This window comes from Cyprinus carpio, chromosome B7 (genome assembly GCF_018340385.1).
Source record: "Cyprinus carpio isolate SPL01 chromosome B7, ASM1834038v1, whole genome shotgun sequence".
NCBI lineage: Eukaryota > Metazoa > Chordata > Actinopteri > Cypriniformes > Cyprinidae > Cyprinus > Cyprinus carpio.
The window spans coordinates 30,262,364-30,281,798 of record NC_056603.1 but is presented as its reverse complement, the minus strand read 5'-3'; the positions used below and the strand labels follow the sequence as shown (position 1 = coordinate 30,281,798).

General features: G+C 37.0%; 1 protein-coding gene across 1 annotated transcript in view; it reads right to left on the bottom strand.

Moving 5' to 3' along the window:
* The window catches only part of arap2 (arf-GAP with Rho-GAP domain, ANK repeat and PH domain-containing protein 2), a 45,613-nt gene that overhangs the window by 7,975 nt on the left and 18,203 nt on the right, over positions 1-19,435 (bottom strand). The window contains 12 exon segments of the mRNA XM_042726839.1: positions 161-297; positions 1,359-1,487; positions 2,360-2,476; positions 2,834-2,909; positions 4,743-4,811; positions 6,076-6,256; positions 7,447-7,528; positions 8,219-8,237; positions 8,239-8,433; positions 8,591-8,756; positions 9,368-9,441; positions 14,512-14,612. Of these exon segments, the coding sequence (XP_042582773.1) occupies positions 161-297; positions 1,359-1,487; positions 2,360-2,476; positions 2,834-2,909; positions 4,743-4,811; positions 6,076-6,256; positions 7,447-7,528; positions 8,219-8,237; positions 8,239-8,433; positions 8,591-8,756; positions 9,368-9,441; positions 14,512-14,612 (1,346 nt within the window).

The window sequence follows — 19,435 nt, the reverse complement described above, 5'->3', positions numbered from 1 at the left end:
GACTGCTGCAGGGCCACTGGTGAACAGAGATACTGCGCAGAGGTTGATCCCGATGAACAGCAGGGATGGAGATATTTAAATATTACCATGGGCAGAGATACTTAAAGACCTTGCGAACCATTTTGACTCGGAATGAAGAGTGGAAATGTAGGAGACTTACTTTTATGTCTTTGTATAATAGCAGTTTTTTGTCTTGTAGTACCAGGTATCGATCCTGAAACTTATTCCCCAAAAGCAGTTTGGAAGAACCGTCTTTGAATTTGAGTTGCTCTCCTTTAATGAAATCTTTCAGTTTATCTGTCACAAACAAATAAAACATATTGAGTCATACCATGAACTATTTATGAGACAAAACATACAAACTATGCATCTACTGCAGCACTGCACCAGCGCAGCCCCCGCTACTTCAAACTCTAGCAAGGTGTCATACATTTTTAAAATGGCTAAAGTTGTACTGAAAAGCAAGTGAAATCTCATCTGCAACACATTTCCAGCTTAACACATTCGAGAGACTAGCACATACACATCCTGCCACATGAATAAACCTTTGCATCACAGGACTGCTTAATATATATTAATATCTTTAGTGAGGCATGTAGAAAAGCTATTACTCAGCGCAGGTAGAAAATGATGATTTCTCTCTCTCTACACATATGGTTTCAATAAGAAACCAAAAAGAGTGTAAATGCACTTTCTAAAAAAAATAAATAAATAAATAAAAAACTGCTTTGCTTTTATGCAACTATGCCATTTATCATCTAGAGTGAAAAATTGATCAAGAAATTGGTACAGAGACTCTAAAAAGAAAAATTAGGCCAGAATCAGAAAACTTTATGACTGATAGTAACTAGTGCTAGGCGATTTATTCTATTTTTGCAATGATTTGTTGGCCACAAAACAACAAAATTCAGTTAATCGATTTAAAACTCAGATTTATGGATTTATTAGGGTCATCAACCGAAAACATTCACAATCTCCATGTGGAATGTTTCACATGATAAAATAAACATGAGAGAACTGAGACAGGTGTCTGCGGTTTTAATAGCTTTAATAGTCTGATTTTTACTTCAATGATCTATTTTAGTCCTCAGCTGAAATTCTTAAAATATGTTATAATGTTAAAATAAATAAATGAACAGTATCATTCTTCCTTGTGTTCATTTAGTATACTAACTACTAACAAGGCTGTAAAATATGAGATAAGCACAGCTCTAAGAATAACCACAAGCTAATCTTTGAATGTGGCTCCAATTAAAGACTGACTGTAAATGTAATAAAAAAATAAGGTTGTTTAATCTGTCGATCATAGTTTAGAGCGATCTGCTGGGGTTAGGCATTGGGACATTCATTGTCGGTACCTGAGTTGGAATCTGTCATTTTAGAACCAGAATATTTCTTAATGAGCAGGAAGGCCGAGCTGGGATCCTCCAGAGAGCTCCACTCCAATACCTGCTCCAGAATCTTCTCTTTGTAGTGTAAGGGCCGCTCTGAGCACAGAGAGAATTGATGAACGCAAAGCTCCATCTGACTTCTTTCACAAATGACTGCAACTCCACAGAACAGAAAGGCCAGAAACATATGCTATGCAAAAATGCTACGCAAGCTCGATTTAACACATCATTGTCCTTCAAAACATGTCAGAACACAATTCATATAAGTATGTTTGATGGACTGCATGTTGCAATGTGGAGAGCGGACATTTGTGTAAATGTTGTGTAAATTTATACAATATGTTCCTGGACAAACATACTCTCTAGACATTCTCTAGAATCTAAAAAAAAAAAACAAATGAATCAGTAGAACTGTATATTCTTACATACAGATTACATGAAAAAAAACAAACAAACAAAACAATCCTCCTCATCATCACCAACCACCCCCTCCCCCCCAAAAAAACTGTTTTTGCTTTGGGTTTGTCCTCCTCACAAGCATAATTATGTGGTGCAAATTTGTAATTATCGCCAGCCAATCTGACTATGATTAGAAAACACACTCAAGTGCAAAATAGATCCATTATCAAGTTGTAATTTGTAAAAAGGAAATCACAATGCACGCTATTGGCAAAAATCACTCTTACACCACCTGTCTCTCCCTCCCACAACTGCATCACAATCTGCTAATAGTTTCGCATAACCCTCATGAAATAATAATAGTTCTAATCATGCGCATTCACTTAGCTATTGAAGCATTTTAATGTGTGTGTAAGCCTTAGAGGAACATCATTAAATGCTCTAATAATTTGCTATACACTTGCTAAAAAGATGCTTTATGTAGAATTCACTCGCAAGTTAAATTTAAATACGGATTCCAACTGTTTTTATTGTTTTATTGTAAGATTGAACAGCAGCAGGACCCTTACCCATCTCTCCATTCTCAATGACCTCAAAAGTGGTCCAGAGATCTTGAGCTTTGACCTCCATCCCCTTCATCTCCAGAGTGCTGATGGCAAGCTCGTCTGACCTCATGCTAGGAGACACTATAGACACAGACATCAGTATTATTCTGTTTTCTGTGTTTTAAATGTTCAAAACTTCATTTCCTTGTGCAAAAGGATTTATCTACTTTTGCTGGAGGAGAAATGAGAGGAAAATAGGAAAAAGATATCAAAGTGTCAAGAGATAAAACACTCTGAAGCAACCTCTATTAACTGAGGTTTACCTTGACTACTGATAAAACACAATTACTCTCACAATTGAATCAAACATGCCTTTGATTAACTGCGGTTTGATTTAGTCTGTGGCAGAATACCCTCTAGGTTCACACACACGCACACACACACACACACACATAGAGCCAGACAGTCACACACACCACAGAGAGAGAGGGAAACAAACCTTGATTAAACAACACTTCTCTGGCTCCTTTTTTTCTAAGTAGACTTCAAATATCAGGTCACCAGCAGGAGAGAACTGCAAACACAGGTAGAGACAAACACACACAAACAAACACAACTTTAAATACATACTTAATTCATATAAATATAAAGAAAGAAAAAGAAAGAAGGAAAGAACGAAAACACAGCTTATCTAAGAAACTAAGCACCCAACTGTACAGCAGTCTTTGTGGATATAATACAAAAGCAATCAGCAGCCCATTCAGTTCAGACCAGCCTCTGTGTGTGTCTGACTAAATGACACACAGCTGGAGTCCCACACATCATTTAGCAGCATTACACAACAAAAGCTGGCAAACATCTTAGCTCATGTAAACCACAGATTAAAGCTCCTCTTTTAAACGAATGAAACTGCGTTGGCAAAATGTATTTAAATGTAGCGTAAATGACACATATGCTTCTGTAACATTCTATGAGAACAGTATATAAACAGTATATAAACACTCTTATTCAGATATTCTGTCTTATACAACGAAACGTTATTTTTGTAGCCATGGGAATTGTACTAGTCAAAAGTTTGAACACAACTAGCTGAATACATTTTTCTACTATCTGATTTAGAGCAGTGGTTCTCAACCAAGGGGGCCTGAGACAAACAGGGTTTTTCATTACATTAAAAATAATTAAGTTAAATGCTATGTTAGTTGGTTAATATGTGAGCACCTCTGGATCCTGTGCAGATGTAATATATGTGTTTAAATAAATAAACCAGTATGAAGGGCCTTAAAATAGTGTGTTGGAGAATAGGTGGCCACGGAGTCAAAAAGGTTGAGAACCACTAATCTAAAGACTTATGCTTAAAATGAGATTTTCCCCATACATGAATGTGACCCGGGACCACAAAACAAGTCATAAGGGTCAGATTTTTGAAAACGAGATGTATAAATAAGCTTTTCATTGATGGTTTGTTAGGATAGAAAAATATTCGGCTGAGATAAAACTATTTGAAAATCTGGAATCTGAGGGTGCAAAAAAATCTAAATATTGAGAAAATAGCCTTTAAAGTTGTCTAAAATGAAGTTCTTGCAATGCATATTACTAATCAAAAATGAAATTTTAATATATTCATGGTAGGAACATTTACAAAATATCTTCATGGAACATGATCTTCATATCCTAATGATTTTTGACATAAAAGAAAAAATGATCATTTTGACCCATACAATATATTATTGGCTAATGCTACAAATATACCCGTGTGACTTATGGCCAGTTTTGTGGTCCAGGGTCACAAATGGGCCAGTGACATAACAGTCATGTTTGGTCCAGATCTATGATGTTTTGTGAAAATACATTAAAAATGCATTTCAAATAAAAATGACCTAAAATTCATCTCTATTTGGTGATCATGCTTTTAATTCATGAATTAAAATCCACTTTTTACCTGTACTGTATTTGTGTTTCACTGTGTGAGTGTGAATGTGAATGTTTAAGCTTTTCAAAAGTATTTTTCCATGGGTCAGTTTCCAACATTGTCCTTGCCCAAACTTGAACAAATTCAATGAAACTTTTTAAACTTGGACAGTAGCAAACAAAGGAAGATTAATTTGTTTTTTCAGCTTATCTGAACAAATTTGTTCCTTATGGTGCCAGCGAGGTATAAAAGCAGGAGGAGACAGAAAGGTTAGGCAGCACAAAGAGCTTGCTGTTTGCTCTAATTTGCTCAAAACAATACCAATACAGATCAAATTGATTCTGTGACCTGTAAAAACGTACACACATATATGCCAACACAAGGAAGTTAAAAGCTAAATGCACACATTTATGGCCTGTAACATCATGCTTTAGAAAACCCGCAAACACACACATACACACCTATTTAACAGGAAGGTTAAAAGGGATGACTTACTGTGGTGTCCTTCCACCTGGTGATAAAGCTGTTTTCTTTCTCCATTTGCCTAACCTGCTCTTCACTGACCTGTTTTAATGGACCCACACAGATAAACACAGATTAAAGCCCCTGTGCACAGTAAACAGTCCTACTCACATCCCCAACAGCAAAGTCAGGGCATTTCAACTCTTCAGAAAGCAAGCCACAAGTGGACAAGTTTGCCAAAGGCATGTCAGAAAACTAACCCAAGCAGGTCAATAACATACAACCACAAGTGGAATATAAGTTTTCAGATGATTTTAATATATAATGGCCAATAACTGATATCTAATGGTGCAGCTATTTTTTGCATTTAGATTGTAAATGTAAATTACTGTAAAAGAAATAATGCTCACTTAAAGCTAATCTGTTAAAATGTAAGCTTAGAAATGTTCATACTGCACATTATGCTGTGATGCTTCTAAATGCATTTTATAAGATATAGAATAACTAACTTAAATGCTTTATTTTTTATAACAATACTTTAAATTTGATATTAGCAGTTTGAAAACATTGTCACATTTGTAAAAAACAAAACAAAAATGTTAACCTATAGAGTAAACTTTTAATTTACACCTGCATGCCTTGCTGTTATGCTGCATATTACTTTAATGAAATTTCCCATGTTTTTCTCTAGATCACGGTTGTTAGCAACACTAAACTTCACGTTTCACACGTTCTCCCTCTCTCCAAAAGTACAAGCGTGTGTATGTGCAAAGCCGGGGGCCTATGAAAGTACGAGCGGGCCGAGGGGGAATTAGCACAGCGCGCAGCACCTGTAAATCCCATTACAGAGGCACGCGTCCAAGTGCAACACGAACACCGTCCCCTTCCTCACACACTTACACTAAAGCTGCGCATTCGCGGTGTTTGAATGGAAATGCTTTTCACTGTTTATAGCAAGACATGGAGTTTGTCATATACTCTGTAATGGTTAAACAGCCACAGCTTGCCAGTTTGTTATAGCCCTCTTCAAATGAGGGGTTCAACACAGACAGGCGTCTATTCTCATGAGCGATAATTAGAATGGACAAGAAGATCAATGTCTCATGTCCAATTCTTCAGTAATAAAAACACCACAATTGACTACGAAATCAAGTTCTTGTGTATTAATAAAAAGGGTATAACGGTATTATAAATTATTCATTCATTAACCCCACACACCTGTGAAAACAACACTTTTGGCTCTCAAACTGAGAATATGAGGGTAGTGAATATTGGAGCGGTCTCCCGTTTAGCAGGCTCTTGGGACTCACGCAACAGAGATCAACTATGTGTCTGAATCCTGAGAGAGGACACATGTTTAACTCACAGAGAAGAGCTGGGTGTAGTTGTTGATGAGGTCTTCCACCACGCGGGACTCCTGAGCTGTGTGTCCCTCCGTTTGAAACAAGCACGAGGAGAAAACACATGCCAGATTCTGTGTGTTCATCTGGTTGATATGCGAGCACCTCTGGATCCTGTGCAGATATATGTGCATAAATATGGGAATACTTCTGGAAAAAGACCTATATAAATCATAGATGAGTAAACACACACCGTTCATACAAATATATACACTTCTGAATTCACTGAATTCTTTGTGTAATGTGTAATAACTGTTGCAACTCTTGCATGCAAGCTCAAGCTTAAGTAAAGTAGTATAGCAGTATAACTATTTTATGATGCCTAAATTAAATTTTAATATTTACATATTTAATTACACTACTGTTGAAGATTTTGCTGTCTGTAAGATTTTTTTAAATGTTTCTGAAAGGTCTCTTATGCTCATCAACCATTATATTGTGAAAATATTATTAAATATGATTAACATAACCATTTTCTATTTTATGTTTAATGCAAATGTTAATGTTTTATGTAAATGCAAATCAGAATTTATATAAGCCATTCCTCCATTCTTCAGAACCAGGGATCCTTCAGAAATCATCAACATAATACTTTGATTGTGCTGTTTAAGAATTTGTTATAATCAATCAATGCTGAAACACAGTCGTTCTGCTTAATATTTTTGTGGAAAATCATGAGGAACAGAAAGTTCAAAACAACAGTATTTATTTGAAATAAGACTTTTTTAATGCATAATGCAAAAGTCTTCACTGCCTTTAAACTCAAAGTATTTACTTAACTATTATGTCCAAGTAAAAAAAAAAAAAAAAATTGTAGTCAAAGATAAATACAGCACGTATCATATTGGAAAAACATATTTTGATCAGAAAAGTTTTTGTTGGCACTGTGTTTTTGTTAGCAGAAATTTTAAGGCAGTTTTTATGAAGAAAGCTTTGGCAGGAAGTGAGTAGATTTAAATAAAAGCACATATAAGCAACAAAAGAAAGTAGGCAGGTGTAAATGCTGTGTATTTTTGACCTGAACACAGCAAAACGGTTATTGTACATCATGAGGGAAATGTTAGGCTACACTCCCAAATATGCCAAAAGGGCCAATTAAGCCTTCTTCAAACAATTACAGTCATTACAAGAATATTTCGAACAATCTGACATACCCAGTGAGGGTTTGGAGCGCCCATGTTTTACTGTGAGCTATAACCAGACTTCAAACATTAACACAATACCAACTGGAAATGTTACTGGCTTCAGAGGATTTAATTGCAGAATGTTGTTGTTGTTGTTGTTGTTGTTGTAAAAATGGGGAATTACCTGTACAAATGCTTGCCAGCAGAGCACACAAAGTGTTAAACCTGTTGACTTTGGGTAAACTCTGAATGTAGGTTGAATACTTTTGCACTCTGACCTTCTCATCCTGTTCATCTGCATGTATGGACAATAAACACTATTTAAACTAGAAATGTAATGTGCATCCACATAAAGTTTCTGTTTGACATTTTACACACACGGGAAAAAAAAAATCCTTGACCAAGCCCCTTAAAGGTGCATTCAGTAGTTTGGTGCTGGTTTATACTCACCCATATGAAGACTGCGCCTCATACTAATTTCCTATAAAAAGTGTTTTAATTATATATGGACGCCAGTCAACCAAACTTAATGTATTTTGCCATTATAAAAATGACGAAGAGAATCCCCGTGCTCATTAGCTGATGCCTCTGTAGATACTCTAGTAGTGTTTCATGATATAAAGAGTGAAAGCGCCTCAAAAAAGAACACACTTTTGGCTTTTAATCGTGCAAAAAATAGAGAAAATCAGGTACCTCTACAACTGAAAAGGCCAAAAAAAGATCTGAAGCCAGAAGACTGACAAAAACAAAGACAAAAAATAACGATCATGCTGATCCACATCGATAGATGGCAGTGTGGCATCTAACACTACTGTGGTAACTGTAATTAAAGCACAAAAAGAATGCTGAGTGGCAAACACTAGCTAAAGAACTATTGAACACACCTTTAAGAACACAACAACTGGACTTAGAGTAGTTTTGATCTATAATGGAACACAAATTATGTTCATTCACAGGACAGATTAAGTGGTTGGCAGCACTAAACCAAGGGCAGAGATCCAAAAAAGGGTAAAGCTCTTTAGCCAATAGAGCATCTTCACGGTGAGACAGGAAGCTCTTGAGTGTGTCTGTGACGTCCTCTAGCCGGTGCTCTTGAGCCCATAGCTTAACAACCCGAGCGTTCTTGGTAAAGTCATGCAGGTACTGGGCCACACGGCCCGGGTCACCGTTCTTCTGGTAGATTCCCCTCATAACACAAACCTGGGGGAAAGGTCACAGTAAGAGCTTTGTGAGATAACTTTATAGTGTCCTTTATGACATGATACAAAAAAAAATAATAATAATTTTCAAAAATGAGATACATTAATACAATGAAATACAATTGGTTTAGATCTCATAGGAATATACAGCAGCTTACATATTGGGTGACAAAAGCAATGCAGCTATCCACAATGATAGAACATCCATTTTTATTCAACTGCTGGTTTGCAGAGAGCCATACCGTCCCGTCCCAGCTGCCAAACTGGATGGAAGAATGCCACAGTGCAAAATCCTGCTTTGTTATGCCATGTATGTACACAGTTCTGTATTAAAAAATAAATATACACATTTACAAATTAAAATATATAAATTCACAAAAAAGAGGATTTATGGACAGCATGGTGACAACACTGTACACTTCAGTTCGGAAGGCTCTTAATGCTCACCTAATTGACTAAAAATACAGTAAAAACAGAAATATTGTGTGAATATTATTACAATTTATAATATCACTGTTTAACTATTTTTATATATTTAAAAAATAATTGAATTGATTATGTGATCGGGAAAGCTGATTTTTCAGCAGTCATTACTCTAGTTCCTGTGTCAAATGATCCTCCCAAAAACCATTTCTAATAGGCTAGGTGCTTTTCATACTCAATGTTAAAAACAGTTGTTATGCTTAGTTTTTTCAGGATTATCCTTGATTAATTTACCTTGAAACAGAATTGTAACCTTATAATGTCTGTTAACTTTAACTGCCACTTTTAGAGTCATTTTTAATGTGTCTGAAATACACAAAAGAAAGTATATTATTCATTTCTTTTCTTACTTTCAATAAAAGTACATAAAAATACCAACTTTTGAATGATAGTGTATGTTTACTAAAACTTAATATCAGCAGTCTTTTATGTTGCATTATGGTGTACTGTACCTCCCACGGGGAGTCTCAACCATGAGTAAGACCTGAATCTTCTCATCACCCTCCATATGAGTGGACTGGTACAGCTGAGGAAAAATATATAGGAAAAACTTTGCTGAAGCAGTCCATAACTCCATTACCTTGACAGAATGATAACAAGCCACTCTTAGACAAACTAAATAGTAAAAGCATTAAGAGTGAAAGAAAACAGAGGAACATGAAGTGAAACAAATGATGAGAGCTTTAGTGTTTTGTAAACTTTCCAGCTGGAGTAAAGTGGAGCAGAAAGCGGAGTGCTGCTGGTCATTCAAGTTTCTACGGCAGTACACGAGAAACAACTGCCTCACTGAACCCATCAGACACATGCACAGTTGTACATACACAATTCAGGAGTCATTGATTCTTCAACTAATCTTCCCATCTACATATCCTGGTCTTTGTTTTTTTCCCACTCCCTGTCATTGCCTCTCTCCTGTCTTTCCCTCAAATTGCCAGACCAATACTGCAAATCATATTCAATGACCAAAACTCTTTATCAATCTTTGTATTATGTTTCATTAATAATCAAAAAATTCAGTAGAGTCAATCACTTGTGCATAAATTCAAAGCTTAAATCCATATTCCAGAGTAATAAAACACAACCAAAATCAAAAACAAGTCAAGTGGAGAACACAACAACCTTGCTTCAATTATTTCTGACAACTCCAATACTCAACTAAAAATCAAACCGAAACATAGGAACTTAAAGGGATAGTTGTGCACCTAAATGAAAATTTCTGTCATCATTTACTCACCCTCATGTCTTTTCAAACCTGTATGAGTGCTTTCTTTCTTGTTGTTGAACTCAAAAGAAGATATTTTGAAGACTGGTGGGGTTCCCATTGACTTCCACAGTATTTCTTTGTGTGTGGGGTTGTGGTGGGGGTCTAACTATGGAAGTTAATGGGGAACCACCAACTGTTGGGTAATGATGACAGAATTTTCATTTTTGGGGGTGAACTATCTCTTTAGGATCCTATTGTTTAGGTTGATTTTAGTTGAGTTTGGAATTTCACACCACATACAGAATTTTAATTTTTGGGTGAACTATCTCTTTAAGTGCTAAAAAAGCACTTTAATTGTTGCACTTTTAGCCATTTTCAAGGTTGGCAAATTTTTGTTTGCCAATGTTATTGAAAATGATTTTTTTAAAAAGGAAAGGAGCGCTACTGGGCACACAAGGTTTATTAAAGAAGCCATTACTGAAAAGAGGCAAACATTCACTATCACACTTTGATAAACAAAACACCACTCACTTTCATCCTTTAAACCCCCCTAAACAACGCCGCTTAACTTTTATTAAGGAATTAAAAACAGAATTAAACCAAACAGCCTTGTAGTTGCTGGGGCTAGCATTGAAGATTCCAATAACACCTCTCTAGGGCTCTCTTTTTCTTGTTTACACATACCGTGGAAATTATGTTACAAGGGTAGAATGACTTCAGATTAAAGTGGCCAACGAGCTTCCTTTCCATTTAGTGAGGGTTTAGATTATGTTCGACAGATGAAAGAGAAATCAATTTTTACAAAGTAAATTATGCTTAAGTTCCCAATGGAACATACAGTTTTTTATTGCAGTAACCCAACGGTTGAACAAAAGGATTGATGAGGCTTCAAAATACCTTAATTTTTATCTAACTTTTGCCTTAATGACAGCACACTCTAGCAGTATAGACACTCCAGAAGTTTGTGTAAAAAAAGGCCTCCAGCATGATCTGAGATGATCCCATAGAAAGCATCTCGAAGCTTCCAAACTGTACCAGAGTCCACATGATCAAATGTCAACAATTTTATTTTGATTACTAGAAAATAGTGCAGAACCTGAAATATTTCTCAAATGTGCTTTCAAATATAAGGTTGTTTTTACATTTGTACTTTAGTTCTTTTGGTCCGGACCAAAAATGAAACTATACAGTTAGCCCTCGTTTTGTTCAGTGTTCATTTTAACACTGAGTCTAAAGATACAAAACAAAATGCCATAAGGATATGGTCGCAACCTAATTTTTTTTTTACTCCCAGATTTTCAATGTGGCCGCAGACCTTTGGACCCCACTGTACTTGAGGCACCTTTTAAGATCTTCAAGAACAATTGGATCCTTATATCGGAGAACCTGCATGTACTTTTCAGGACCATGGGACAGCAAAGCCCTTTGACAAATACTATAAAACTACCATACTGCCATTCAGGAAGTTTAGAGAAACTATTCAGAGGTGCTTTGAAGCATTTACTTACAAAAGACTATGAGAATTCCTTTCAAAAAGCTTCTTTGTAGACAAAATATTGTGTATGACTTTCAGATGTCATTTCTACACAAAGCTTTTCCATTGCTAATGGAATAAATCTAACATTGCTCTCCTGTTTATGGGCAGGAGCGAGTAAAAGAGGTGAGCTAGGGGTCAAAGCTGTGACACTGCTGGTACTGCCTATGTCTGTGTCCTAATCTAATTTTCACAGAGTTGCAGCCCTTTGAGGCCCATATGTTCTGTTCGCTATAGAGATCTTAAACCCTGGAGACTCTTCGTTAGCGTGCCCACTCTAAATTTCAAGGCTCCGTGAACTGTTTGGAGCATCACCCTCTTAATCCTGGCCCCGAGTATGTTGGGCTTTCTGGATTTGTATCCTTTTTTGGCCTTGAAAGGATTAGGAAAAAAAGAGATTCCCATTGATTTTTTCCCGCCTCGTTCTAGCGCAATTGATTGAAAAATGTTGCAAATCTGGTCCATGTGGTGCCAAGCTCGTGTCAACTACCTCCCGCCCAAACACGATTGCCATCGGCAACTGCGGTCTCCCTTGGAGACAGACGAGACGTTGTGACCAGACGAGTCTTTTAGAGGACGTGGGAAACAGAATCAAAACATTAGCACACACTGAATGCCAACAAATAGAAAGACAAGACATACTATCAATAGACAGAAAAAGGCGAAGAAGACTAGGTCTAGTATTTCAGACAAGATTTCAAGAAATGATTGTGAGGCTCAAGGTGTCTCATAATAACGGAGGACTGAGAAAACTTTACCTAAGAAATCACTAATGTAATTCATTAAAAGAATAGACAATATGGGCAATACTTTTTTTTCAACAGATGATCCTAAAAATGCCTTACTGAGATCGTTTTTAAGCTCCAAAAAGGATGCATAACACAATGAATGTATCATTAATGCTATGTTTAGCCATTATTTGACTGCTAATGTTTGTCGCTCGAGTGACCTGTAACCACTGCAATCAGATCACCTGAATCATGTAAACTGAACTTGAGAATCAGAACCAGATTGATTTGAGAACAAACCATTGAATTGATCCAAGGTCTGGGTCATAAAAACTGTTTGTTTGCAAGTCGACATTATAGCTCTCTATGGACTCTCATAAAGGCTGAAAAGGAGCGAGACATTTGATCAAGATTTTCATGAATAACTGAAAAATTAATAAAATTAACATTTCTAACTGTTTCCTCACGCTGTGTTTGTTATTGTTAACTACCAAAACAATGAAAATCACTGAAAATTTGTAATTGAAGCTAAAACATATATATATATTTTTTTTAGGTAATTTTTGAGCTTGGCAATCCCAGTCTCATTTACTTTCATTATATTAAAAATAATAGCCATGATAATTTTTCAAAAACTAAACAAAAGAAAGAAGGTTTTGGAAAAACATGATCAACTATTCCCTTAATATCTTTCATTCGGACTGATATGCATGCATTTTTTGTCCCTCACTAAGCTCCTGTAGGCGTTTGGAGTTGAAGAACCTCCCTCCTCTTCATCTTCATCTCCAGACAGAAGTAGAGTTCTGAGCCCAACTAGAGCAACCATCCCATTCGCCCATGATAAAGGTCATGACCCTCTTGTAGTGCAGTCGGCCAATAAGTTCACTGTCCTGCCTCAGCAGCATCTGCCCTTGCAGAGACAAAACGCTGAAACGAAAGAGAAAAACATTAAACAGCGGAGCCGTGTGAGTTGCAAAAAAACATTTAAAATTCAGGGGCTTGTGCAGATGACACAAAAGAAGTTCTAGGTGTTTTCTGCCAAAACAAACTACAGCTAACCCTGGAGTTGCATTAAACCGGCATATATAAGAATGAACCACAAACACCCTTTGAACATTTCCTAGCTGCACCTCCACACTTCCACATAAATGGGAATACGTGCAAGTGTTGTGTGTGTGTGTGTGTGTGTGTGTGTGTGGAGTGAGGGATGAGAGCAAGTGAGAACTGGATCTGTTTGAAGGAGTAATAGCATACACTCACTCGCACACAAGAAACACACTAACCGCACACCGACAACAACAGGGACAAAAGACACAATAAAATGACCTTAAAGAGTCGATGCATACAGCACAGTGCGGCAAACGCTGCAATTCATATTTGCGCACATATGCTGAACCCCTGCAACGTTGAAGTTGCGCTATATCTTTTAAGAAGCTATTTGATGTGTTCGAGTTGAGTGTAACCTTGGGGGGCGATGGCATGTGTCCATGTCCCTGGGGTCCTGCTGTGCGTCTGAGGTCTCCGCTCCGAACACCAACACTCTCTGAGAGAGCAGGTACAACATCAAAGGGGGTGAACACTGGCCTGAGGGGTAAGGTGTGTTAAACAGCACAATTAACAACACACAACACTAAGTGACTGAAACAACACCACATGACCCACATGCGTCACAGCTGGTGAAACAGCAAAGCGGATGGTGATTACTCCTGTTATCCTTTTGCTCTTACAGTAAACAGCTGAACGCTGGGAGATTAAATCCCGAGGGAAAGGTCACTCTCCTAATGGCTTTTAACAGCTCTGACTTGGGAGCCCCACATTTTTAGGACAGGGGTGGATCTTTTTTGTTACAGTTAGGATGAAAGCAACGAATTCAAGAAAAAGGGGGATTTCAGGAGATTAATCGGGTTAGAGGTCGGCCAGCATGTCGGTTCCTCTCTTATTTCTTGTTAGGAACTGTGGGTGGGGTCACATCAAAAAACTTTCCATAACCACTAACCGAAAAAAAGTTGGTCAAAAGAAGAGTTCATTAACAAGAGGGTGTGAGAAGAGAGAGACAGAGTGGGAGGGACGAAACATGTACCCTGTTTTCAGTGATGTTCTTGCTCGTGTGTTGCTGATGGCCAGGCTCACCACATCGCTGACATCAACGCGGCCTATGGCTGTAGCGTTCTTCTCATTTTCATAGTATAAGGAATCCACCTTCCAAATGTACACAAGCGGACGGACCAGGTCTGACACATACAAATAGAAAACCAACATGAGAGATTTAACTACTATGGGTACTAGATTCAAATTACAGAGTTCTTTATCGCACTTAGTGGATACTTGCTGCTTATTGCTCACACAGACAGATTTAAACAACTTTAGTCCAGTGCATAAATTCTGCACTGTTGCACTACAGACATGAACGAGCAGACAATTCCCCAGGTAAAATCCAGCCATTTCAACAGGAATCCACCATGACTGGAGTCTCACACATGAAGGTGAAAAAAAGTTCCCTATGCAGATGTAGTTGTTTGTAATTAAATTGGTCAGGCAAATTTAACCAAACCGGAAATGTCTGCTTCAGTTTGAAGCTGACTTTTATCGGCCGAATTAGAGCTTCAAGCATGCAATTTGACAGTATGAACCTTCTTTTTTTCCACCAAAATTTGGTAACATGACCTGCACCTTTAGAGTTGCTCTGCAGGATAAATGTGGTCAATATCCAGAACATGTTAGCAACCCCATAGCAATGTGTTAAAAACCATTTAGACTACATTTTTTACAATTTTACATGTGTTCATAGTAGGCTCTCTATTCACTCAGACGTACTTTAGGATTTGCCTTACTCACAATACAATTTAAAAGAAACCAGAGAGTTTCTAAAGAAGGCCAGCTTAGCAACAAAGGGTGGACAACTTATTTTTTCTTAAGTGGAATATTACTGTATTAATGTTATTAAGAATTCAGAGCAGATTCACAGCCCACGGTTATGGTGGGATATCCAATAGTTACCACATATACTGCAAATCTTTATCTACTACTATTTAAAGACATTAAAAAAGGTTTAAAATATCATTAAAGGATTTTTATAATAATATAAATCCAGGTATGCATGATCAATAACGAGTAACCAGAGACAGTTCACATTTTTTTTCTAATGGAAACAATTATGCTATCTCAAGAAAAAAAAGAAACTTAAAAATGCCAAGTGATTTAGCCATACATTATTCAAATGCACCTAATGGTATTCAAGCTTATACCTAACTTATTTATGTTTTTGTTCAAGTAATTAAATAATTTATGTCAGAGACTTAAATTCCCTAGTGTCCTATCAGTAACAGCTTCCTTTATTGGCTCAGGTCTTTGTAGTCAAGGCAGTGTTCTATTTGAGGACTTACCGCCTCACACCACTTTTACTGTACAAAGCCAACTGCTGACGAAGGTTCGCAGGACCTTGCAGGACGGTTGATGATCTGTAATGTACATGTCGCCGGCATCCAAACATTATATGCTATGATTGTGTATAAATCAGACACAACTGTAGAGATTTCTACAAGCTGCTTTACTCCGAACACTGAGAGTGTGTTGAGTTACAACAGCACAAGTAATCCTGATCAAGACCATTTTAATTATAAAACCAAAGCAACAAATAACCCTTGCCCCCAAAGCCAAACCTGTAAAAAAGGATTTAATAAAACAAACTTGATATTTTCATTATGTTAACATATCTAGTCAAAACACTGCATATTTAATTTTATGCAGTACTGAATGCCTTTAAAGCGGTGTTTTTAAAATGCAACACAAGACAAAAAAAAATCATGACTAACTAAATAGCCTTTTATACCTATTTGGCATCACATAATAAGTGCAGTTTGAATCTATAAAAGATACATCAAGGAATGTTAAGGCCTGTAAAGACAGCCCACATTAAGTACTAAACTCCAAGAGATTCTCCGCAATCTGAGAGGGCTTCATAAAATATTTCAATAAGATGTTCACTCTTTTTTCTAACTATTACATTAAGTTATTTAAGTATTACTAGCTTTTGAATTCAACACAATATAAATAAATATTCAGAGCAAAAGTCATTTTCATGTAATACAAACTGTCATTTGTCTTTTAAAATGCTGATGTTCTCTTTCTCAGCGGAAAGGCCTTGTGTGCATGTTTCCAGAGGGGAGCTATTAGACAAAATAGGATGGATAAACTGAACTCCCATCCTCGTGTTACAGTGACACACAAATGGTTTTAGTTCCTGACAATGCCTCACCTGATTCATCTACAAAAAACTGGCACTTCATTAATCCAGTTAGCCTAGCTTTAGGGTTTGGATGCATCAGGGCGGGGAACAAACTGTTTTGTCTCGGCAATGTCAAGATGAGAGTTTAAGAGACACTATAATTATGGTGCAAAGAGGGGTTATCCATGTGACATTCAGAGTGATATTTAACCTTTAAACTGATGGTATATGAAACAAAACTAGTTGATCAGTGAGAAACTTCAGTGTCAGCGTTGGTAATTGGTGACTGTTGCTTTGACGCAATAACACAACACATTAATGCGGCTCGTGTACATACACATGCACACAAGGTCCACAGGCAGCTGGCAGTTTACTATCAACAACTAGACCGACTCGTGGCCAGTCTCTCAGTACTCGAGTGTGGTGTAATACATAAATTGCTGGTATTTCTATTTGTCCCTCCCACACCTCTTCACCTCATCTCGTCTGGAACCTCTCCAGCTCAAATGCCACCACCAAGTAATGTGCACAAAAACCCTCTTGTCACTGTCTTTTCATTTTCTTGTTTACAAAGGGCTAATGGATATATAATCTCTGAACCAGTTTGTTCCTCAGGAACACTATGGAGAGGTGTCCCTTTCATTAGTCATTATATTCTGCAATTTGCACATCATGTGAGCCAAGGGTCTTTGTCTACTTCAACTCATCAGGGTCTTTAACTGAATTGAAACCATTTTTAAAAATTCACATCAAACATCTCAATACAAGTCAGGTTGCTGGGGTCAAGCCTCAAAATTCAAAATGATTAAAAGAAGATTTGAAAAGGCTTTTCACAAGCAAAGTTGCACAATTTACTTCATACACCATCTAACATGCTGCTCATTGGAATCTTGAACAGGCTGGAGCATTCCTGAAGATGCTGCATATCCCCCCCCCTCCCACACTTGGAGTTGCCCTTACTATTACAATCCATGTACATCTTGTAATGTGTTGTTTTGTGGCACAAGCAAAACAACTATCAACTGTACATTATTGTTCAAAAGTTGGGTAGTCAGTAAGATATGTTGTTGTTGTTTTGTTTTTGAAGAAAATACTTTTACATTTTTTTTACAAAAATATATTTCAAATAAACGCTTGTAGTTTTGAATTCTATTAATCAAAGAATCTTGAAAAGAACGTATCATGGTTTTCACAAAAATATTAAAGCAGTACTGTATTTTTACCCAAATAAATGCCGCCCTTGATGAGTCATAAGAGCCATAAATATTAAATAATTTTAACTGACCCCAAACGTTAGCCCAGTGGTGTCATATAAAAACTATTATTTTTCAAATTCCCACATTAATTAGACTGCCGTGCAACAAAACCCAAAAAGTTATCATTTAACCAAAACACTTATCACTCATATAAAATTTGGCCTGTTTCACAGTGAATGCCCATAAGGAAAACAAACATGTATCTACAACACAGCAGATTTATGCTGCTTATGGCTGCAGAAAAAAAAAAATGATTTCTGTGCTACTGTATTGCTACCAATTTTCTTTAATAACAACCATACATCACAATCAGGGCGTTGTCCATTGAAAATTATTACAACTTAATGGTCACAAAATGACATTTATGAGAAAATATGTAACATGAGGAGTGGAATCACATTTATTTCCAGATGATAATTAATCTACACAGAACGACACTAAACCTCAAACTGGAGGCTATAAACTAAAAAATCCTAATTGAATCAGCTGGATTACGATGTCAATGCAGTCACTGTATGCATGGAGCCCAACAAATGTCTTCAAACAACAGAAGAGTTGTTTACTGAAGTAGTTTATATTGCTTTAAGCACCGATATAATGCAACAAATGTTCTGAAAAGTAGGTTTAAAAAAGCATTTTCTGCTGAGTTTTAATTTCGTATGAGCAGGAAAAAGGCCCAGCACCAAAACACGCACTTATGTTCCCGGTAGACAGAAGCACTTTAGTCTAGCAGTGTGAATACTGTAACAGGATGCAAAAATAAATATGAGCTGCTTCACATGCAGTGTGAAAACACAGACCATAGTGTAAAAATGTTGAGAGACTGTTGAAAAAAATCTAAAGGTCAAATCGTTGTGAGCATTTATTTATAATGTGCGCAGTTAAAGTGACTCATATTCATGTGAGTTTAGTGTCTGGAGCCCAGCATAGCACGGTTCAGAGGCTTAGTCATCACATGGACGTGCCTCAAAATAATTCTTGTTTTATCATTTACACAGGCGGAAACCTCATGGGCGAACCTCTTTCAATTGCGGATGGACATTGTTTGCTATGAAAGGATCGCAACATTGATCCAGATGAAAGAAATGAATGAGTCTCGATTGAGAAGTTGCCCCGGCTCTGATACACACAGCTACCAGCAGTGACAGGCAATGGGAGCTTGTTTTAGATGCATTATCCCCTTTAGAGCATGGGGCGTTTCACAAGTACACACACACACACGGAGGAATACCGCTGCATGATTTATAAAGGGGCAGATGTGGTTGTTTTCTCCTCTTCCCCTAAAAGCACGATTCCTCTGCGGGTAGGTCAGCGGAAGCATCAGTAAAGACACACAGAAAAACACTCTTTGACAACGCGACACAAACATCAGGGTTGGGCAAAATTCGGAATTTTAAAGAATATGCTTTCAATTTATGATGTACATTTCAAACGAATTGGCAACACTCCATAGGAAGTGTGGACAGGAAGAAGAATTTACTGAATTAAAATTTACATTTGGTTCAGCCCAACAATAACAGATAACTCTGTTCTATTTGGCTGCCTTCTGGGAAAATTATGGTGATAATAAATA